Here is an 18,194-nt window from a genome sequence, read left to right as displayed (position 1 = left end):
TGTAATTTGATGTTTGTGATTTAAAATGCAATGTGTGAATGTAGCAAATTATGACATTTTTAATAAAATATATTAAATAATGACTTAGCCTAATATGTGAGCCTACTTGCTTTATATGTGAAAACCTAATCCATCGTTTGCTTGTTTTGAAAGCAATTTGTTTTATATTTAATAAATATAATATAATATGCTTTCCAAAATATAGTCTTTATAGATTTTTGAAGAAATCTTCTATAAATCTGATGTTTAGTGAGAGAAGAAACAAAATAATGCTTCTCTATATAAAACACCAACACAAGGGAAAAAAGAACATGAGCAAGATTGATACAATACTGAATAATTAGGCAATTATTTCCGGTTACGTTTTAACTGCTAACTGAACCACTCTCTACTCATTGCTTAACTACTGAGAACAAAAACAGAAAGATCAAGGAAATCTTGTTTGGCTAGCTAATATCAACAGTGTTGATGTTAGGGATTGAACCTAGTAATTCAAACTTAATGAAGATGAAAAGCATCCAAGTATGGGAATTTAGCAAATTATTGTCAAAAATCTGAACTATTTTGCTCCTGAGTATAAAAACAATATGATATTTAAATATTAGTTAAGCTTCTGACTAGACAGTGTAAAAGGGGAACTACATACAAAAAGCAAGAGACAGAGCATCCTTTCTGCTTTTGTCTTCCTGCTTTTATTAGTTCACAAAATTTAAATTGATATAGTTAGTGTTAGTCTTCTAGTTTCCTAAATCCACTTAATGGCCATAGATCTGTAAGCAGATAACAATTTTCTTTTAAAAGCAGAGAAATAAACAATGGATGCAATTAGAAAAAAAATCAAAACACTCTTTAAAGAGATAGTGTAAGATGAAATTTTTGCCATAGGCATGATTAAACTACCTGTTCAAATAATGACTAAAAATCCTATTTATCTATTTGGAAGCAAGCTCCTCTAATTTCAGTTGGACTTTCAAGTTAATCATGTATACTATAAAATAGCACTGTGTAGCAGAATATGATAAATACATGTTTCTACTAAGGCCTTGTGGATCAAGATAAAATAGTCTCATCTTCTCTTCTATTAACTTTTCCCAGTCTGATACCTTCCATGTTTGCTGTGAATTCCAAGAACTGCAATTCAACAAAAACTAACATATGACAAACTAGAATTACTGTGTACTCAATCTTCTTTTACAGGTTAAACTTGTAATTTGGGTGAATTATATTCTCATTCTTTCACATTGTATACATTCTAATACTGTTCCCCCCAAATTTAAATTTCATTATATATATATATATATATATATATATATATATATATATATATATATATATATATATATATATATATATATATATATATATATATATATATATATATATATAATGGAATCTGAGTAGGCAATGACATAAAAAAGGATTTTGGAGTCATAGTGGACTATCTGATGAAAATGTGCAGCTGCTATACAAAAGCCAAATTCCATGCTTGGAATAATTAAGAATGGAATTAAAAATAGAGCTGCTGATATTATAATGCCCTTGCATACATCTATTGTCATATCACAATTGGGGTACTTCATATAGTTCTGATCACCTATCTTAATGTTATTACAGAGCTGCTTAAAGTGGCAAATATGAAATTAAAATTATTTGGAGGCTGGGACATGTTTTTTGAAAGATTAGAAAAATTGAGGCTTTAGCTTGAAATGATGAAGGATAATGAGGCTACAATGCAGGATTTTATAAAATCATGCATGTTAGATAACATAGATAAATTGAAATGAGAACAATGTTTTTCCTCCCATTCTCATAGCAATAGATTTTGAGGTCATTCTTTGAAACTTGAAACAGGCAGATTAAGAATTCAAAATATTTTTATATAGCACATGCTTAAATCATGGAATTCACTACTAATACTTGTAGCAATGACATTCAGTTTAAAAGGAATGGAACAAATTTATGCAGGGTAAGACCAACAATAGTGCTAATAATTATGGTTGCTTAGTACCTCCTAAATCAAAAGCAATAAGTTTTAAAAGCTGGCTGCTGGGAAGAAGGTTACTGACAGCAGAAGGTTACTGCCCTCCAGTGCAAGTTTATGAATTTCCCAGCAATTACATATACAGAACTTTGGTTCAAGTTGAATGACCGTTGTCTTACCTGAATGGTCTTTCTCTAGGCGCTGCGGGAGTGTCCAAGCACGGGTTAACATCAGCTTGCTGCCCAAGGACTGAGTTCGAATTCTTGTAGCTCCACCTCTTGCTCCCCTCAGAGGCTCAGTTTTAAAAAACAAAGGAGTGTCCAAAGGAACTGTCAATGCAATAGTCCAGTCCAATGAAGAAACTACCCCGCGACCCCTGATAGGGTGGGGTTGGACACTCCCGCAGCGCCTAGAGAAAGACCATTCAGGTAAGACAACGGTCATTCTCCTAGGCGCTGCTTGGAGTGTCCAAGCACGGGACATGCCAAAGCTATGATCCCCCAGGGAGGGAAGAACTGTTCACGGGCGCGGGGCTAGCCACAACCCTCTGCAGAATTCTTCTCCCGAACGCTGCCTCAGCCGAGGCAAAGGTGTCCAGTCTATAGTGCTTGATAAACGGTGACGGGCCTGACCACGTAGCAGCCCGGCAGATGTCCTCGATGGATGCCTGGGTGGCCCATGCGGCCGATGTGGCAGCACTTCTTGTTGAGTGTGCAGTGATACGAGGAGGCGCCGGCCTGCCCTGATGTTCGTAGGCCAGCTGGATGCAAGCCCTTATCCAGCGCCCTACTGTAGCGGAGGTGACCTTCTTGCCCATGGTGGCAGGTTGAAATGACACAAAGAGGGCCTCCGACTTGCGGAAAGGAGCTGTTCTTTTCATGTAAATCCGCAGGGCACGGCGGACGTCCAGCTTATGCCACTCACGTTCCTTGGAGTGCCTGGGATGCAGACAGAAGTCCGGGAGGATCACTTCCTGCGAGCGGTGGAAAACGCTGTTGATCTTTGATACGAATGCCGGGTCCAGACGTAATATCACTCTGTCGGAGTGGATGACGCAAAGGTCCTCTCTGACTGACAAGGCCGCCAGTTCAGAGATCCGGCGTGCCGAAGTGATGGCAATGAGGAACGTCGTCTTGAGGGTCAGGTGGCGTAGTCCAACTGTCCGAAGGGGTTCAAATGGTGGCCCGGACAGAGAACGTAGCACCACGGACAAGTCCCAGGTAGGATACCTGTGGATGGTAGGAGGAGCCAGATTGGTGGCTCCTTTGAGGAAATTGCGCACCTGCGGGTGTTTGCTGAGGGACAGGTGCGACTCAGTAGACAGGATGGAGGCCAAGGTGGCAGTCTGGCGTTTGAGAGTGTTTGGTGCCAGACCCCTGTCAAGGCCGTCCTGCAAAAAGTCCAGCACTTGGGGAACGGTGGCAGAAGTGGCAGAGATCTGGTGATGAAGGCACCAGCGAGAGAGGGCCGACCAGGTGGCTTCATAGATTCTGATCGTTGATGGACGTTTAGATGCCTGGATGGTGCGGATCACCTTCTCCGAGTATGCGCTGAGCCTCAGGATCTCCCCTTCAAGTGCCACACGGCAAGTTTCAGCCACTGGGGTTCCGGGTGATGGATGGCCCCTTGGCTGAGGGAGATGCGGTCCTGAGGAATGCGCCAGGGACGAGACACTGAGAGACTGACCAGGTCGGCGAACCAGGATCTCCTCGGCCAGTGAGGAGCTACCAACAGTACCTCCGCTCCCTCTGTCAGGATCTTCCCGATGACCTGTGGGATTAGCGGCAGGGGCGGGAAGGCGTACAGCAGACCCGGAGGCCAGGGAGAACGAAGAGCGTCCGTGCCTTCCGCCCCTGGGCACTGGAACCTCGTGAAGTACCTGGGTAGCTGGGCGTTGGCCAGGGACGCAAAGAGGTCGACAACTGGAAGGCTGAATCGCAGAGACAACTGGTGAAACAGATCTGGGTGAAGGCGCCACTCCGTGTTCTGGATGGTGGATCTGCTGAGCCAGTCTGCAGTCGCGTTGTCCTCTCCCGAGATGTGGTCTGCCCGCAGAGACCTGAGGTGTCGTTCTGCCCACCGACCCAGGGATTCCGCCTCCGTCATCAGAGCAAGGGATCGTGTGCCGCCCTGATCATTGATGTATGCTTTCGTGGCAATGTTGTCGGTCAGGATCAGCACATCCTTGTCCCTGATCAGCTGGAGGAAATGCTTCAGGGCCAGTCTGGCAGCCCGGAGCTCTAGCCAGTTTATGTTGTGGGCGAGCTCCGCTGGAGACCATCTGCCCTGGATCACCTGGTTCTGAAGGTGCGCCCCCCACCCGAAGAGGCTGGCATCTGTCGTGATGACCAGGCGCTCCAGCTCCTTGAGGTAGGAACCCTTTAGGAGAGCGTCCGACTGCCACCATCGGAGGGAACGGATTACCTTGGGAGGGAGACGTATCACCCTCTTGGAGTTGCTGGCCATGCGTCTCTGGAGGGGCAGCAGGAACCACTGGAGATCCCTCACGTGGAGGCGTGCCCACGGGACCACCGAAATGCAGGACACCAGCTTCCCTAGCAGTTGAGAGAGGGAAACTACCGTTGCTGACCTGGTGGACCGGATCCTCCGCACGAGGGACCTGATGCTGTCCACTCTCTCTTGTGTGAGGAAGACCTTGCAGGACTCCGAGTCGATGATGATGCCGAGATGCTGGATCCTGTGGGTCGGGTTGAGATGGCTCTTGGCCAGGTTGACCGAGAAGCCGTGCTGTTGCAAGACCTGAATGGTGGTGTTGAGGTCTTGTTGCGCCTGATCTCTTGATGACGAGTGGATCAAGATGTCGTCCAGGTAGCACTCCAGCCTCACTGGAATTGAGCGTAGGTGAGCTGCGATGGCGGCCAGCAGCTTGGTGAAGGTGCGTGGGACTGACGAGAGTCCGAAGGGAAGGGCTCTGTACTGGAAATGCTGGTTGGCAAACTGGAACCTCAGGAACCTGCGATGCGCCGGGTGAATTGGAACGTGCAGGTACGCCTCCTTCAGGTCTATCGAAGTCAAGAGGTCTCTCTGCCTGATGCAACCCAGGATGGTCTGCAGGGACTGCATCTTGAAACGCTTGTATTCTAGGTGCCTGTTGAGTCGCTTGAGGTCCAAGATTGCCCGCACCCCTCCCGATGGCTTGGGGACTAGGAACAGGATGGAATAGAAGCCTGTGCCCTCCTGACCCTCGGGTACCCTTTCTATGGCCGCTATCTCTAAAAGGTGGTCTATCTCCGCCCTCATTAGTTGGAGCTTGTGAGGTGACCTGGGAGTGGGGCAGCGAACCCGGGATCTTGGGGGGGGGGAGGAAGTCCAGGGTCAGGCCGTGACGGATCGTGCTGAGGATCCACACGTCCGTCGTGGTCTCCTCCCACTGGGCGGCATAGAGTTGGAGACGGCCGCCTATGGGAGGGTCCCTGTGACTGTCACTTGGATTTCCTGAAGGGGCGGTTAGAGAACCCCCCTCAGGAAGGTTTACGGTAGCCCTGTTGTCTATTTCTATCCCTGTGGAAAGATCTGTCCTGGGGACGTTCCTGTGACTGTGGAAAGGGACGGCCTGAACCACCTGAGGAGGTGGAAGGCTCGGAGCCCCGAAAGGAACCCTTCCGAAAGGGCTGGCCCTTGCGTTCAGGTTTCTTGGTCATGGCTGGGAGTACCTTGCGTTTATCCTTGGATTCAATCAGAAAGGAATCCAAGGCCTCCCCAAAAAGTTTCCCACCCTTAAAGGGAGCGGAAGCCAGCTTCCACTTCGCCTTGACATGTGCCTGCCAGTGGCGGAGCCACAGTAGGCGACGTGAGGTCACATTGGCGGCTAATGCCCTGGAGGAAAACTTAGTGGCGCTAAGTGAAGCATCAGCAGAGTATTCTATGGCTGCTATGATTTTATTTACGTTCTGCCTCATTTTGGTGTCCCCAGCCGGTAGGCCGGCCAATAGTTTGCGAAGCCAGAAGAGAGCTGCCCTCCCGAAGTAGGAAGAGGCAGAAGAAGCTCTCATGGCCCAGGCAGTGGCCATATGCGTCTTGATAGAAGACGCTTCAGCCCTTTTGTCCTCGGCCTTGAGCCCCTCCAGTAATTCAGCAGATAGAGCCGAATTGGAGGTAAGGGACATAATGGGGTCATCGACCTGGGGAAGCTTTAGAAGCTCCTTCAGAGGCTCTTCCATGGTAAATAGCCTCTTGTCGTTCCCGCTGGGATTTGCCAAGGAACCAGGCTGGGTCCATTGGCGTTGGATAATGTCTAGGAACAGCTGAGGGGCTGGAACCAAGTCTAAGGGGGGGGGAACTTCGTTGAAAAGCCCTGCCCCTGGGTCCTGGGGACCGATGGTCTCCATGGAAGCCTGATCCGAGGTAGGTTTGGGCTTGGGGGCTGGAAGGCCCATCTGGGGTCCTGCAGCCCGGGCCTTAGTCAGAATAGCCCTAAACATGGAAGAGTTAAAAAGTCCCAGAGAGGGGGGAGGCTCTGGAGTGGAATTTTCATCCTCAGAGAGGTCTGGAGCATCACGCTCCACCTCCTCTGAGTCAGAAACCTCGCTGATGCCCGAGGGATCAGGTGAGGCCTCCCTAGCTGGGGGACCTTGTGCCCTAGCTGGTTTCCCCTTACTGGGATTAACAGATGCAAAGGGAAACTTAGATGCCAGCTGCATCATCCCATCAGTGATACCCCGAGAGATGGCCTCTGCCACCACCTCCTGCATGCTTTTGGGCAAGGGGAGATCGTGGGCCTGAGGGGTATCTGGCCCAGTTATTGAATAGATGAAGGACCCCTCCTCTGCCAGGGAGTCTGCCTCATCAAGGTAATCTGCTGCCAGGGAATGGCTGGGGAACCCATAGAGGCCCTGGATGGATTAGGGGAAAAATCGAATTCCTCTCTTTCCCCTGGAAGGGAGGGAGGAATCCCCTGTCTGGAGGTAGATGGAACAGGAACCCCTTCCTCCCCAGGAGTAGGGGCTGGAGGAAGGGCCTGCTGGGCAGAAAAGGCCTTCTGGAACTGTTTCTCCAGGGCCCTCTGCCTCCTAGCATCTAGTCTCTCCTCAGCCTTAGAAGGCTGCTTGGCTTTAGGAGCCTTCCCCTTAGCTGGGCATCCCACCCCTTCACCTTTAGCAGCAGGGTTGGTCCTGCTGCGTTTAGCTGCTGGTGGGCCAGCCTGCTGATCCACTTGCTTCTCCATAGCGTTGGGAATCCTTCCCGATGGCTGAGGTGCTGGAGAATCTGAGGCTTGCATCTCTGGGATCCTCCTGCTGTAGGCAAGTGGTGGCTGGAAAATGGCTCCGGCTGAAATGAGGTCGGAAGCCAGCAGATCCGCGCTGAAGAAGGCAAGGGTGAATGGTCTAGATGACCAAAAGAACCCCTGCGGCCGCTTGTAGGTCTGGAGGGGAAGAGACCCAGTCAGGAGACCCTGCGATGGTCCTCTTCAACCCCTACTGCGGCGATCTGCAGAGAGCGCAGGCAACGCGATGAGGCTAAAAGCCCCGGCAGAAAAAGCGCGCCAAAATTTTTAAACTAAAAATGGCCGCCGTTCGCGTTTTCGCACCTGGAGCGGCACCGGGGGAAAAGGCAACAGCCTAATGCTGTCCCTTGGGGTCCTAGCTTCCTACCTGCACCCCCGTTGTTCGCTGGCAGCCACCAAACGAACCCCCCCGGTGCGATTGCTCTCGTCGCTGCGAGAAGCGAGTCGCGCTCCAGGCAGCCTGGCTCGCGCGCCAAATTCAAACAGCAAAAAACCCGAAAATGCAAGAAAATCCAAGAAAAATACAGAAAAATAACAAACTTCTATCTAGGAGCTAACTAAACTTAACTATTTCACTCAAAAGGAGCTAACTACACTAACCAAAGGGTCCAGTCTGCTGCTCAAGGACTGGATCTCCCCAAATTGCGTCCTGTAGGGCGACTGAGTTTTTAAAACTGAGCCTCTGAGGGGAGCAAGAGGCGGAGCTACAAGAATTCGAACTCAGTCCTTGGGCAGCAAGCTGATGTTAACCCGTGCTTGGACACTCCAAGCAGCGCCTAGGAGAACTAGACTGTGGCCTGATGCATGAGAGCTCTTTTTAGATTCTTACGAGTGTGTTTGAAAATATGAGTCTACAGCAGATGATCAATAATATTATTTTCATTTTGTGGTTTATTGTTCTTTAGGGGAAAGCCTTAGGAAAGCATGAAAACTTTGAAATGTAAACATACTTATGAACATTTTACCAATGTATTTTTACCAATATATGATCTGTATTACAAAGCATTGAATTTGGTGTTTTACTATCCAAAACAATTTTACTTACTTCAGCTGAAAAAATAATTACAAGAGTGTAATAACCACTTATTACAAGAGTGTAATAACCACTTAAACATTAATACAAGCAGCACAGAGGTGATATTCAGCTGGTTCTCTCTGGTTCGGGGTGAACTGGTAGCGGCGGCTGCAGGAGGCTCCGACCCCCAGCCCAATGTAATGTGTGCGCAGTGCGCATGCGCAGGTGGTGCACATGCAGATGCGACACATTCAAGCAAAGTGAGCGTGCGCAAGTACACACTTACATTTGCAACCCAATAGGGAAGGTTAGTGAATCCCACCGCTGAAGCAACATCATCTGCTTGGTCAAGTAGTTAGAGGGAATTAGAACTTTACTATGCCCATGGCAACTTTACAGTTTTTATTTGTCCAGAAACCATTTGGCCTCTGTCTGCTTTGGCTTTAATTGTGGATGGGGAAAATTCCTCTTCAAGTTTCAAGTCTGAGATCTGGGCATCTTTTTGGATTCGCAGCTGCTAGATTCACAGACAGATGTTATGGCCATGGGTTCCCTTGTCTCATTTTGGCTGAGATGCCAGCTGTTGCCTATCTGGGTAGAAAGTCTAGTAACTTTAATTCAATCCCTTATTTACATGAGGCTGCTTAACTATATCATGCAAAATACAGCACCCATCTGCTAGTAAATAAAGACTGCAACAGATTTGTTACCGATATACTGTAGGTATTGCATTGACTTCCAGATTCAAAGACCAATATGGTTTGGCTCCCAGATATCACTGCCTCCTCGCAGTGAAACTGGATATGGATGGTCACTGCTTGCACAGATGTGAGAACCTAATGGAGACTGGGTACATGTTTGCTTCCTATAGACAACTGTCTACCCAAATTTCCAGTTGGCATTGTATTTTATTTGTATTGTAAATTGCAGTGAATTTGTTCGATGTGATAGTATATACATATAATCAATCTATAAATATTTACTCATAGCAGTTTGTTTAGTTGATTTAGGCCACAACTGCTTATGTATTTTTCTAGGACTAAGCCTCAACAAATGCAAATAGAACTTACCATTGACACATAGAAGAATCATTAGATTCCAGAATTGCTGTGTTATACTTATTTTATGAGACATGTTACATGAAAAATTTCCAATACAGTGAAACTTGCATTAATGTATTTTTATGGAATCTGGTGGTATAACAAGTTTGTGTTTTGTTCTCCTTCTTTCACACAGGCTGATTTTTTTTTTCTAATCTTATACATAGGATCCCCCAATGGAGTTCTCAGAACATAAGAAACTACATTTGTTGATGCTGCTCAGAATTTTCTTGCTATTCAAGGATAATATTTGGCCACAAATACAAACGAGACATATTTCCTTATTGTTCTAACAATATACTGACATGCTACTAAAGATGGTGACAGCTGAGGAAAACCTCTATTCTACGCCAGAGTTTCCACTGACTGTCATTTCAGGAATGTATCTAGCAATACATGACAACTTGGAATGTCTCCGCCTACCAGATAACATCAGAACATGCACTGCTTACTACAAGTCCAACTGCTTTATAAGTCTCTTAGAGTTGCCTTTTTATGGTTAATAAAATCAGCAAAGCAGTTATGGTAATAAAGATTTTGAATATTTGAATGCAATAGTGTGGTATATATGCAAAGATTGCAAAGAAAGCTGTGAACCTTTAAATTAGCAGTGTTACATTTATAATTTACATTTCTTGAAATAATTTGGAAGATTCATTTACACTGAACTAGTAAACTACACTGCTTCCTAAGTTAGTATTAAGGAAGACAACAAAATTGTTAACATTATACTGATTATTACTGATGATGACATGTCTTTTCTTTTGAATTTTCTGTTTCTACAGTTTTTCACCTACATGTTCACATATATTCTATATGAGATTTGGTGTATAATAATAGAATGTGAAAATAATTTAATTTTATCTCCAAGGAAAAAAGGATATATGAGCTGTTCTACCAAGAAACATTTTTTTCTGAAACAAAACAATATTACATAGAAAAATATACATATACTTGTTTGTTCACCACGATTATACAGTATATACTTATAATCTCAAGAAAACTTTGTAATGTATCTCTTTTTATATAAGAATCAAGATACACATTTGTGCTAACTTGATGTTTACAGTTATCACTGTTTTATAGGCCTATATGAGTATTGTATGCAAAATGTGGGCACTTTAATAACTGATTTAATTTGTTTGCTAAACTATACTACTTTCTCAGTAAAACTATCACCTTATTATACTTCAATTTTCATTGTATATATTCCCTGAAATATCCATCTTAAAATCTTCCGTTATGAATATGAAATCAGATTACTTGCTTTTCTTGAGCAGCTATTCAATTTTCAACATGAAATTATTTTGGAGTTAATGTAAATGTTGAACTGATTGTTTGAAGTTGCAAGAATGTGGAATTAGGAATATTTACGATAGCTTGTATTTGCAGCCATTGCAGTGTCTCTGCAGTCACATGACCGCGATTGATATGCTTGGCAACTAGATCATAATTACAACATCACAGTATCCCATGGCTGCCATTTCAAACCTTTTCTGCTGGCTTCTGACAAGCAAAGTCAATGGGAACCCAAAGAGGTTGTGGATGACAATCATGTGACCACAGGATGTTGTGACTATGCAGGGTCTGCCTAATGACAGCAACTGGAACTGCTGCAACTGCAGAGTTAATGATCCCAATTATCACTATTAAGCAAGGACTATCAGTATTATTGCAGATCAGCTAGTCCTACTATATACATACTGAGATGCAGGCTTATTAGTCATTTTGTCTACCCAAATATGCATAGACACAGATAATTCTCTTTTTAATTTTTTTTTAATAGTGTCTATAGCCATCGTATATTTCTTATTGGTTTCAGCTTAGCAAAACATATGGACACAGCCACTCCAAATAGTAAAACATGTTTTACAATATAGCCTTTTGAAAGCATCCAATTCTGGCTACTTTCTTCAATGAATGATTGCTTAGGAAAGATGGGTTTCCAGTTATTCTGTGATGGTAGAAGCCACAACATTCATCTATTTTTCCTTTAAACTGTTCAACAGAAAGACCTTTCTGATGTAACAATCTTATAAAAAGGCTGATATTTTTCCCTGAAGCAACCTCCTTTTTTACCTTACAACTTTAGTATACTTAAGAATTCTTGGAACAGCCAAACAACTTTGTCTTCTCCATTGAAAAAAGCAGCTGCGAATGGCTTAATGAGAGGTGGGCAAATACAAATTTAATCAATCAATCAATAAAATAAAAAAGCAAAAGGTGCATAATTTGTGACTCTTGAAGTCTTAATTGTTGCACAATAAACATTCCAAAAATGTTTCTGAATTATTTTTATATGACAGAAGAAAAACAATCTTATTTAATACAGTAATAAGTTCCCATTCTAAAAATGAGGTTGCACTTTTCTTCAAAAGTATAATTTTAGGGCCTAAAATTTAAGCATAATTTCTAAAATGATGGAATGATTTTGCCCAGCTTTAAAACCAAGGTGTTCATCCAACCCATACTTAAAAACAGTAAACAAAATTGATGAATTCCTGAGATAAATGAAAATACATTCAATTTCCAATAAAGATTTTGATGGTACACATTAAAGCAAAGCACAGAATTGTTTTGTGAGGAGATGGATACTTTCTAAATGGGATACATTTATAAGCTAAAATAAATAGAACACTTTGGAAGTTAATTCAAAACACTGTATCTATCGCCAGCCTTTTCTTATAAAGAAAATTTTCTTTACAAATAAATTTGCATTTGGAGTTTTCCATAGTACCTAAGTCTATATGTTAAAAACAAAGTGTTTCGAAACTCTACTTTTTCACCTTTGGGGGAAAATCTGTTATGAAAAAGATGGCTAATATTTAAAATAATAGCAGAGTTACATGTATTATTTTATGTACACACAGAAAGAGCACTTCCAACACTAACACCAGTCCTTTTTTTTCTGAACTGCTCAGTTTTTCCTAACTTTCTTATGTGAAACAGACATTAGTGCAATAAAACTCTGATTTCTTTCGTTTCTACTGACTTAGCAATGATACCTGTACAGTGTAAGTCCCAAATTGGAATGAATACAAATAAAACTATTATCTATCTTGCCATTGAACATGATCTAGTTCACAAATAATGTTCAAGCTCCAATATGGTTTATTTCTTTTTGGCTTAGTACAGTGTTGGCAAACCTTTTTCACCTCGGCTGCCAAAAGCACGTGACCGTGTGGCCACCCCCATTATTTAATGTCCCCCTGCACATGTGCGTGTGAACCCCCCCACTACCCTACACATACAACTTTCTTGGAAACTGGGGAGGGTGAAAACAGCCTCCCGCCCCCCCAGAGGCCCTCCAGAGACAGGAAACGGCCCATTTTCCGACTTCCCGTGGGCCTGATAGGTCCGTTTTTCACCCTCCACAGGCTCCAGAGGTTTTCTAGGAACCTGGGGAGGGCAAAAAAATGGCCCAACACACAAACCAGAAGTTCGGGAATGAAGCCTCCGGAGGGCAAAAAACAGCCGAAAATCAGCTAACTAGCATGCACATGCATGCTGGAGCTGACAGGGCAACGCCTCACGTGCCCTCAGAAATGGCTCCACATGCCACTTGTGCACATGTGCCATAGGTTCCCCATCACGGGCTTAGTAGGTGTGCAAACCTATTTGAAATAGATAACCATGGATAAGCACAGTGACCTAGCAATGTATGTGAACAAAGTCTAATGTGGCCTTATCCATATGGGGTACAGAGAAGCTCAAAAAGAAAAATATGTAATATAATATGTAATATAAATATGTAAATATTATATATGAATATATAATTCATTTACATTTTTATCAGAATCTAACCTATTGGATAGTCATGTTCATGTCTAATCAGAATGTCAGCTGTATTTCCAAACTCAGAACACTTTTTCAAGAAATAGGTTAAAGAGTGCACAATGCACTCCCAAAACATTCTTTGCTTCTGTAGCTTCCAACTTAGTGACTAGTTTAACACAATGCTCTTAAAGAGAACTTCAGCTGGGACAAATTTAATAGTTGTTTTCTAAGCAAGCATTATAATTCTTGCCTTTATACCATCAGCATTTTGCTTCAAGGCACAATTGACAACATTTCTTACCACTGAATGTGCTAAATAGTTTAAACACATATGCATAAATGGCTATCTCCCTGAATATATTGCAGTCAGGTATCATTTTCTTAATCATTATGTCTTCTATATGCCAGCTTACAATTGAGCTTGAAAATAGTAAATCACTTATACTTGAATCCCTTACATTCTGAAATCCTTTGTCTGAGAAAGTAGAGCTTAACAAGGTTCATGTGATTTTTTAAAAAAATTAAACAAGGCTAGATCAAGTTAACATTTGGATGGAAGATTGCCAACTATTCTAGGAAGTCAAAAAACAACCCAGAAGGAAACAGCAAACCAGTTCCATACTGTTGTAAAAAAAACAACAAATGAACACATGTGTTTAGTCATATAGCCAACTTGACTTGAATGACTCTGCCTTTTGAATGAGGTCTTCTTTATCCCTCTTTTGCAAGATAGCAGAAATTCTCTCAGTTATGCTAGGCCAATTTCTATAATGTATGTCACCATTGCTTTAATTTAGTAAAGTAATGTATATCATTCATGAAATTCCAAATGTACTGAACTGTGCTACCAAAGGATAGGATACAATGCAAAGACAGATAAAAGCTATCTTATCAAAAGCCTGCCAAGTTCATGCCACCATGTCACAAAAGAGGAGAAAAGATTTTTTCCACTTTTTTCCCTCTTATGGGGTTTAAAATAACATAATTTATGTCCCTCAGCCTCAAGGTTTGTATACATTTGCTTAATTTCTGGAGAATGCTTGAGGAATAAGAATGATATGGGTCCTAAGGATTATAGGGTCTTCATATTCACAAAACATGTTTTCTTCTATCACATAATGAGAGAATATTTGTAATTTTCTCAATAAAATCCTAACAAGAAAGACCAAATATGAAATTCTATTACATGTATACCCTACAGTGAATAGGCTTTCTCTCAGTACTGAATAAGCTAATAAAGTCTAACATTACTATATGGACAATAGGAACATCATTACTTAGCTTTAAAACAAAAGTGGCAATCTATAATACTGTTCAATTAATTTTGTAAATAAGACATGTATATATTTTAAAACTAATTAAATTATATTGGAAGAATAGTAGATTTAATTCAAAAGACAAAATTCATTATAAATCTTGCATAATATTAAGGGCACAACACATATAATATGTGTTCAACTACCTTGAATCAACTTATTCATAAAAGCTTTCTTCTTCCCGGTGTCATCATCAAGAATTTTAAGTATAGACTAAATTGAAATCTGTTTCATAACCTAATATGTTTGTTAATATACTGCAAAAAGGACTTCTTCCAGATATCTAATTACTGCATCTTTAAGGAACTATCAAGACTACCACCATGCAAAATAAAAATCAAGCTGTCAAAGTAATTACACTTGTTTTTTAAAGTATAAAAACATATAGACAAAGTGAGTTTATAATGTTGTTATTGCTCCTGGTCTGTTATTAAAATCTACATCAACTCAAGTATCCAACATTATCTAGGGATTGCCAGTCTTTCCTTATTTGGCTAACATTTGAGATTCCAATCAGGCTCCTATAAAACTTAAACGTCCACAAAGCATCCATTTTGAGAACATTTCAGAATCAATTGATTTCTCATCCTTTCTCAACTGTCATTTTTGGAACTCTTGCAAGCAAAACCAATTTTAATTTGTACTAATGATTTTATAACTTTCCATAAATGATAGAAAGGACTGCAGTAATGGGTCCGAGTTCATATTCCATACTGTAGAGCCACCAACCAAGGGGGTGGGATGGGGGGAACCAAGCAGCAACTTTAACCAATTAAGAACAGCATTTAGTACCGATGTGTTTAGGCGTTCAACTCATCTGCAAAACAGCCATTAAGGACAACCCCTAAATTTTCCCACTCTGGCAATGATAATTACCCCATCACTTCACGAAGTTACCTCCTTCATGAAAGGACTCGCCTCGTCCTCCTTGCTCTCTCTCTCTCTATATATTTTTAAAAAAGCTCGGGAGAGTTCTTCATTCTTCATCTGTCCCCCTCCCCAGAAGAACTAAGTCTCTCTGAAGCGCCAGGGCAGCGAAGGAAAGAAAAGACGACCACCAAATGCTCCTGTTTCTCGGGGGAAAGGCAAGGCCCGGCCTTATCAGCAGGTACAACTTAGCCAGCAGAGCCCAACATCCCTGGGACCCAAACAAGGATGTTCACAGCCGGGCTAGCTCCCCACTAAAAATTGAAAGAAGGTGAGGGGGGAAAGAGAGGAAGGCAGTTCCGACGCCGAAGGGCCACAGCCCTCCTCAAGGCGCCCAAAGTTCCGGAAGCACCCTAGCCACACTATCCTAGGTGGAAGAAAGAAGCAGGCCTCAATCTCATCCCGGGCGGCAGAGCCGCCTCCTTCCCAGCAGCAGAAGCTCCCGAAGCTCTGCCCGGAGAAATGGGACACAAGGAGAGACAGACCTGGTGCAGTGCCGCGAAGCCGTCCACATTCGCGTAGTTGATGTCGGCGCCGCGCTCCAGCAGGCGCAGCACTTCCTCGGTGTCGCCGCTCGAACAGGCAGCCAGGAAGACGGCGCTGTCGTCGAACTTCACCTTGGTCTTCTTGCGCTTGACCACCGGCGGCTCCTGATCCGTCTCGGAGCCGATCCAGCGCTTCAGCTGCTCATTCCGTTTCTGCTTGGCGTCCGCCATCTTCATGCCCTAGTCGGGTCTCGTCCCTTTTCTCCCTGCCTTTCGCTTGGCTCGTTTGCTTCAGCGGAGCCGCTCCGCACCCAGCAGGAGGCGGAGAAGCAGAGCACCGCCTGTATCCCACAGAACCTCGCGCGGCCGAATGCTCGCTCCTTTGCTCCCCCGCCCCACTCCCAGCGCACCAAAACGACGCCCTGCGCTGCCCGCGCGTCTATCTCGCACTCGGCCGGCTAGTGGAGCTAAGAGGAAAGAGAGGGAAAAGTGAAGCGCCCGGCTTCCTCAACGTAATCTCGCGATATTTTGGAAGAGACGCGGCCCCCGCGGGTGAAGTTTACTTTTAACGGACCGTTGGCGATGAGGTCTCGAGGGGGCTGCTGTTGAGGCGGTCGCGAGCGCAGCCTCACAGAACCTTTTACCGAGAGTGGGAAAACCCGTTGCTCTCGGATAGCAAAGCAGCACATAGTCTCTCTCGAGGTATCTTAAAGGTCGTCACGATAAGGCAGACACTTTCGGCTCACTGAACTATTCGGCGTTGTCTGACAAAACCTTCCCGCAAGCCGCTCGTTGAATATAAAGACTCAACAATCCGTGGGATAAATTCATTTTTAAGGATATGCTGTAAATTTAATGATCCGCGTTGTAGTTTTTCTTTATCTACAGAGCTATGTAAAAAGAGACGTAAAGCAGGAAATTTCCTCTGTGGAAAGCTGATGGGACCTTTATATTTCGCGGGTTTCCTTTTAAAGCAATGTTTCATTGTGTCTTTCCTCTTGACAGCCTGGAGTAGAATGAGGCTCCCCCCCCCCCCTATAGTTTCCACGATAAATTATCTTCTATATCCCTACGTTTTATTTTAAAAGAAAGTGGCACTCATCACCCCAAAATAAAGGCAGCAATGAATGGACAAATTAACACATCACCTTTGGAAACAAAAACAGATAACCCAGCAGACTATGGAGTTGCAATTCTATTTACTACAGGAGGAAATGCAGGTGATTGAGTGCCCACAATTATCATTTACTGTAGTGTTCATAGTTTGCTGCCTGAAACTGCATATTTTTCAAAAGTGCAAAATTAGGTTTTCTTCCTTGGTGGTGTACAAGTCCTTGTTGTTTTAGAAATTGTTCTTATCTAAGATGTAATATTAATGAGTATGTTTACCTTATATTGTGACATTAAATGTAAACTTTTAAGATTAAGTCTCCAACCTTCCAGTATGTTGTTTGTGAGAATGTAGTTTTTACAGAGAACAATTTGAAGAGATTACTCTATAAAAATACCTTAATCAAAATAAAAACAGGCTTCTGATTTAATACAGATCATATGATTAAGTAATTGAGAATCATACTGAAAGTAAACAGCACATTGCTTAAAATAAATATACATAGGATTGGTCTGTTATTCTTATATATATAAAAATACATTTTCTTATGTGTAATATTTTTAAAATAAAATCTGCAAAAGATATCTCAACAAGTCATCCCAAATTTTCTATAGAATAAAAAAATTCTAACCATTTCCTCAAAACATTTGATAGTTGCATTTGTTTGGAGAAGATATTTCATTGTATCTGGGTTGTAGAAAATGGGTAAAAAAACTTAAGAAATATGAGTATTCACACCTTGGCTGCTTCAGTGAATTTCAAAACCCAAAATAAGTTTCTAGGTAGGTGCTATGTAAATGTAGATGTGTATCCCAGTGCTTCCTGGCAGCTTTCTTGAACTCTTACATAGGCTTCTGGATTTTGCAGCTTCTGGGAGAGATTTCAGGCCTATTAAGCTGGCAATTAAAAAAAGAAAGCCCAGTTTACCATCATTCATTTTCTGGACACTGTAATGTGGAAAAAATGAAGCTGCTACTTCAGAACGTTAGACAAGAATGAAACAGCTTCTCGCCCCCATAAAATAGCACAACTTTGCTATTGTCTTCTTTCATTTGTTGAAAATGAGGGAAGTTGGCATCACAACTACAGGACGTGTGAAAAGAACTGAGGAAGTGTTAATGGTGAGGGCAAATGGCTGCATGGCAGTTCACTAGTAACCAGAAGGAAGGGGATATCTCTGCATCAGTCTGAAACATACAATATACATTTAGGCACAATTATTAACAGTCACAGAATT

At 42.9% G+C, this 18,194-nt stretch overlaps 1 protein-coding gene across 3 annotated transcripts in view; it reads right to left on the bottom strand.

The window, feature by feature from the left end:
- Positions 1–16,836, bottom strand: part of PPP1R12A (protein phosphatase 1 regulatory subunit 12A) — a 117,863-nt gene extending 101,027 nt beyond the window's left edge. Inside the window, exon 1 of one of the 3 annotated variants that reach the window (XM_081958770.1) lies at positions 15,847–16,836. In XM_081958770.1, the coding sequence (XP_081814896.1) occupies positions 15,847–16,083 (237 nt within the window). In that variant the 5' untranslated portion in view covers positions 16,084–16,836. The remainder of the gene's footprint in view (positions 1–15,846) is intronic. The other 2 variants (XM_081958771.1, XM_081958769.1) reach the window with 2 other exon arrangements.
- Positions 16,837–18,194: the final 1,358 nt, after the last annotated feature.

The sequence above is a fragment of the Natrix helvetica genome (genome assembly GCF_964273705.1).
Source record: "Natrix helvetica genome assembly, chromosome: 6".
NCBI lineage: Eukaryota > Metazoa > Chordata > Lepidosauria > Squamata > Natricidae > Natrix > Natrix helvetica.
Note: the sequence above shows the minus strand (reverse complement) of the source record. Positions and strands in the feature narration are given on the sequence as shown.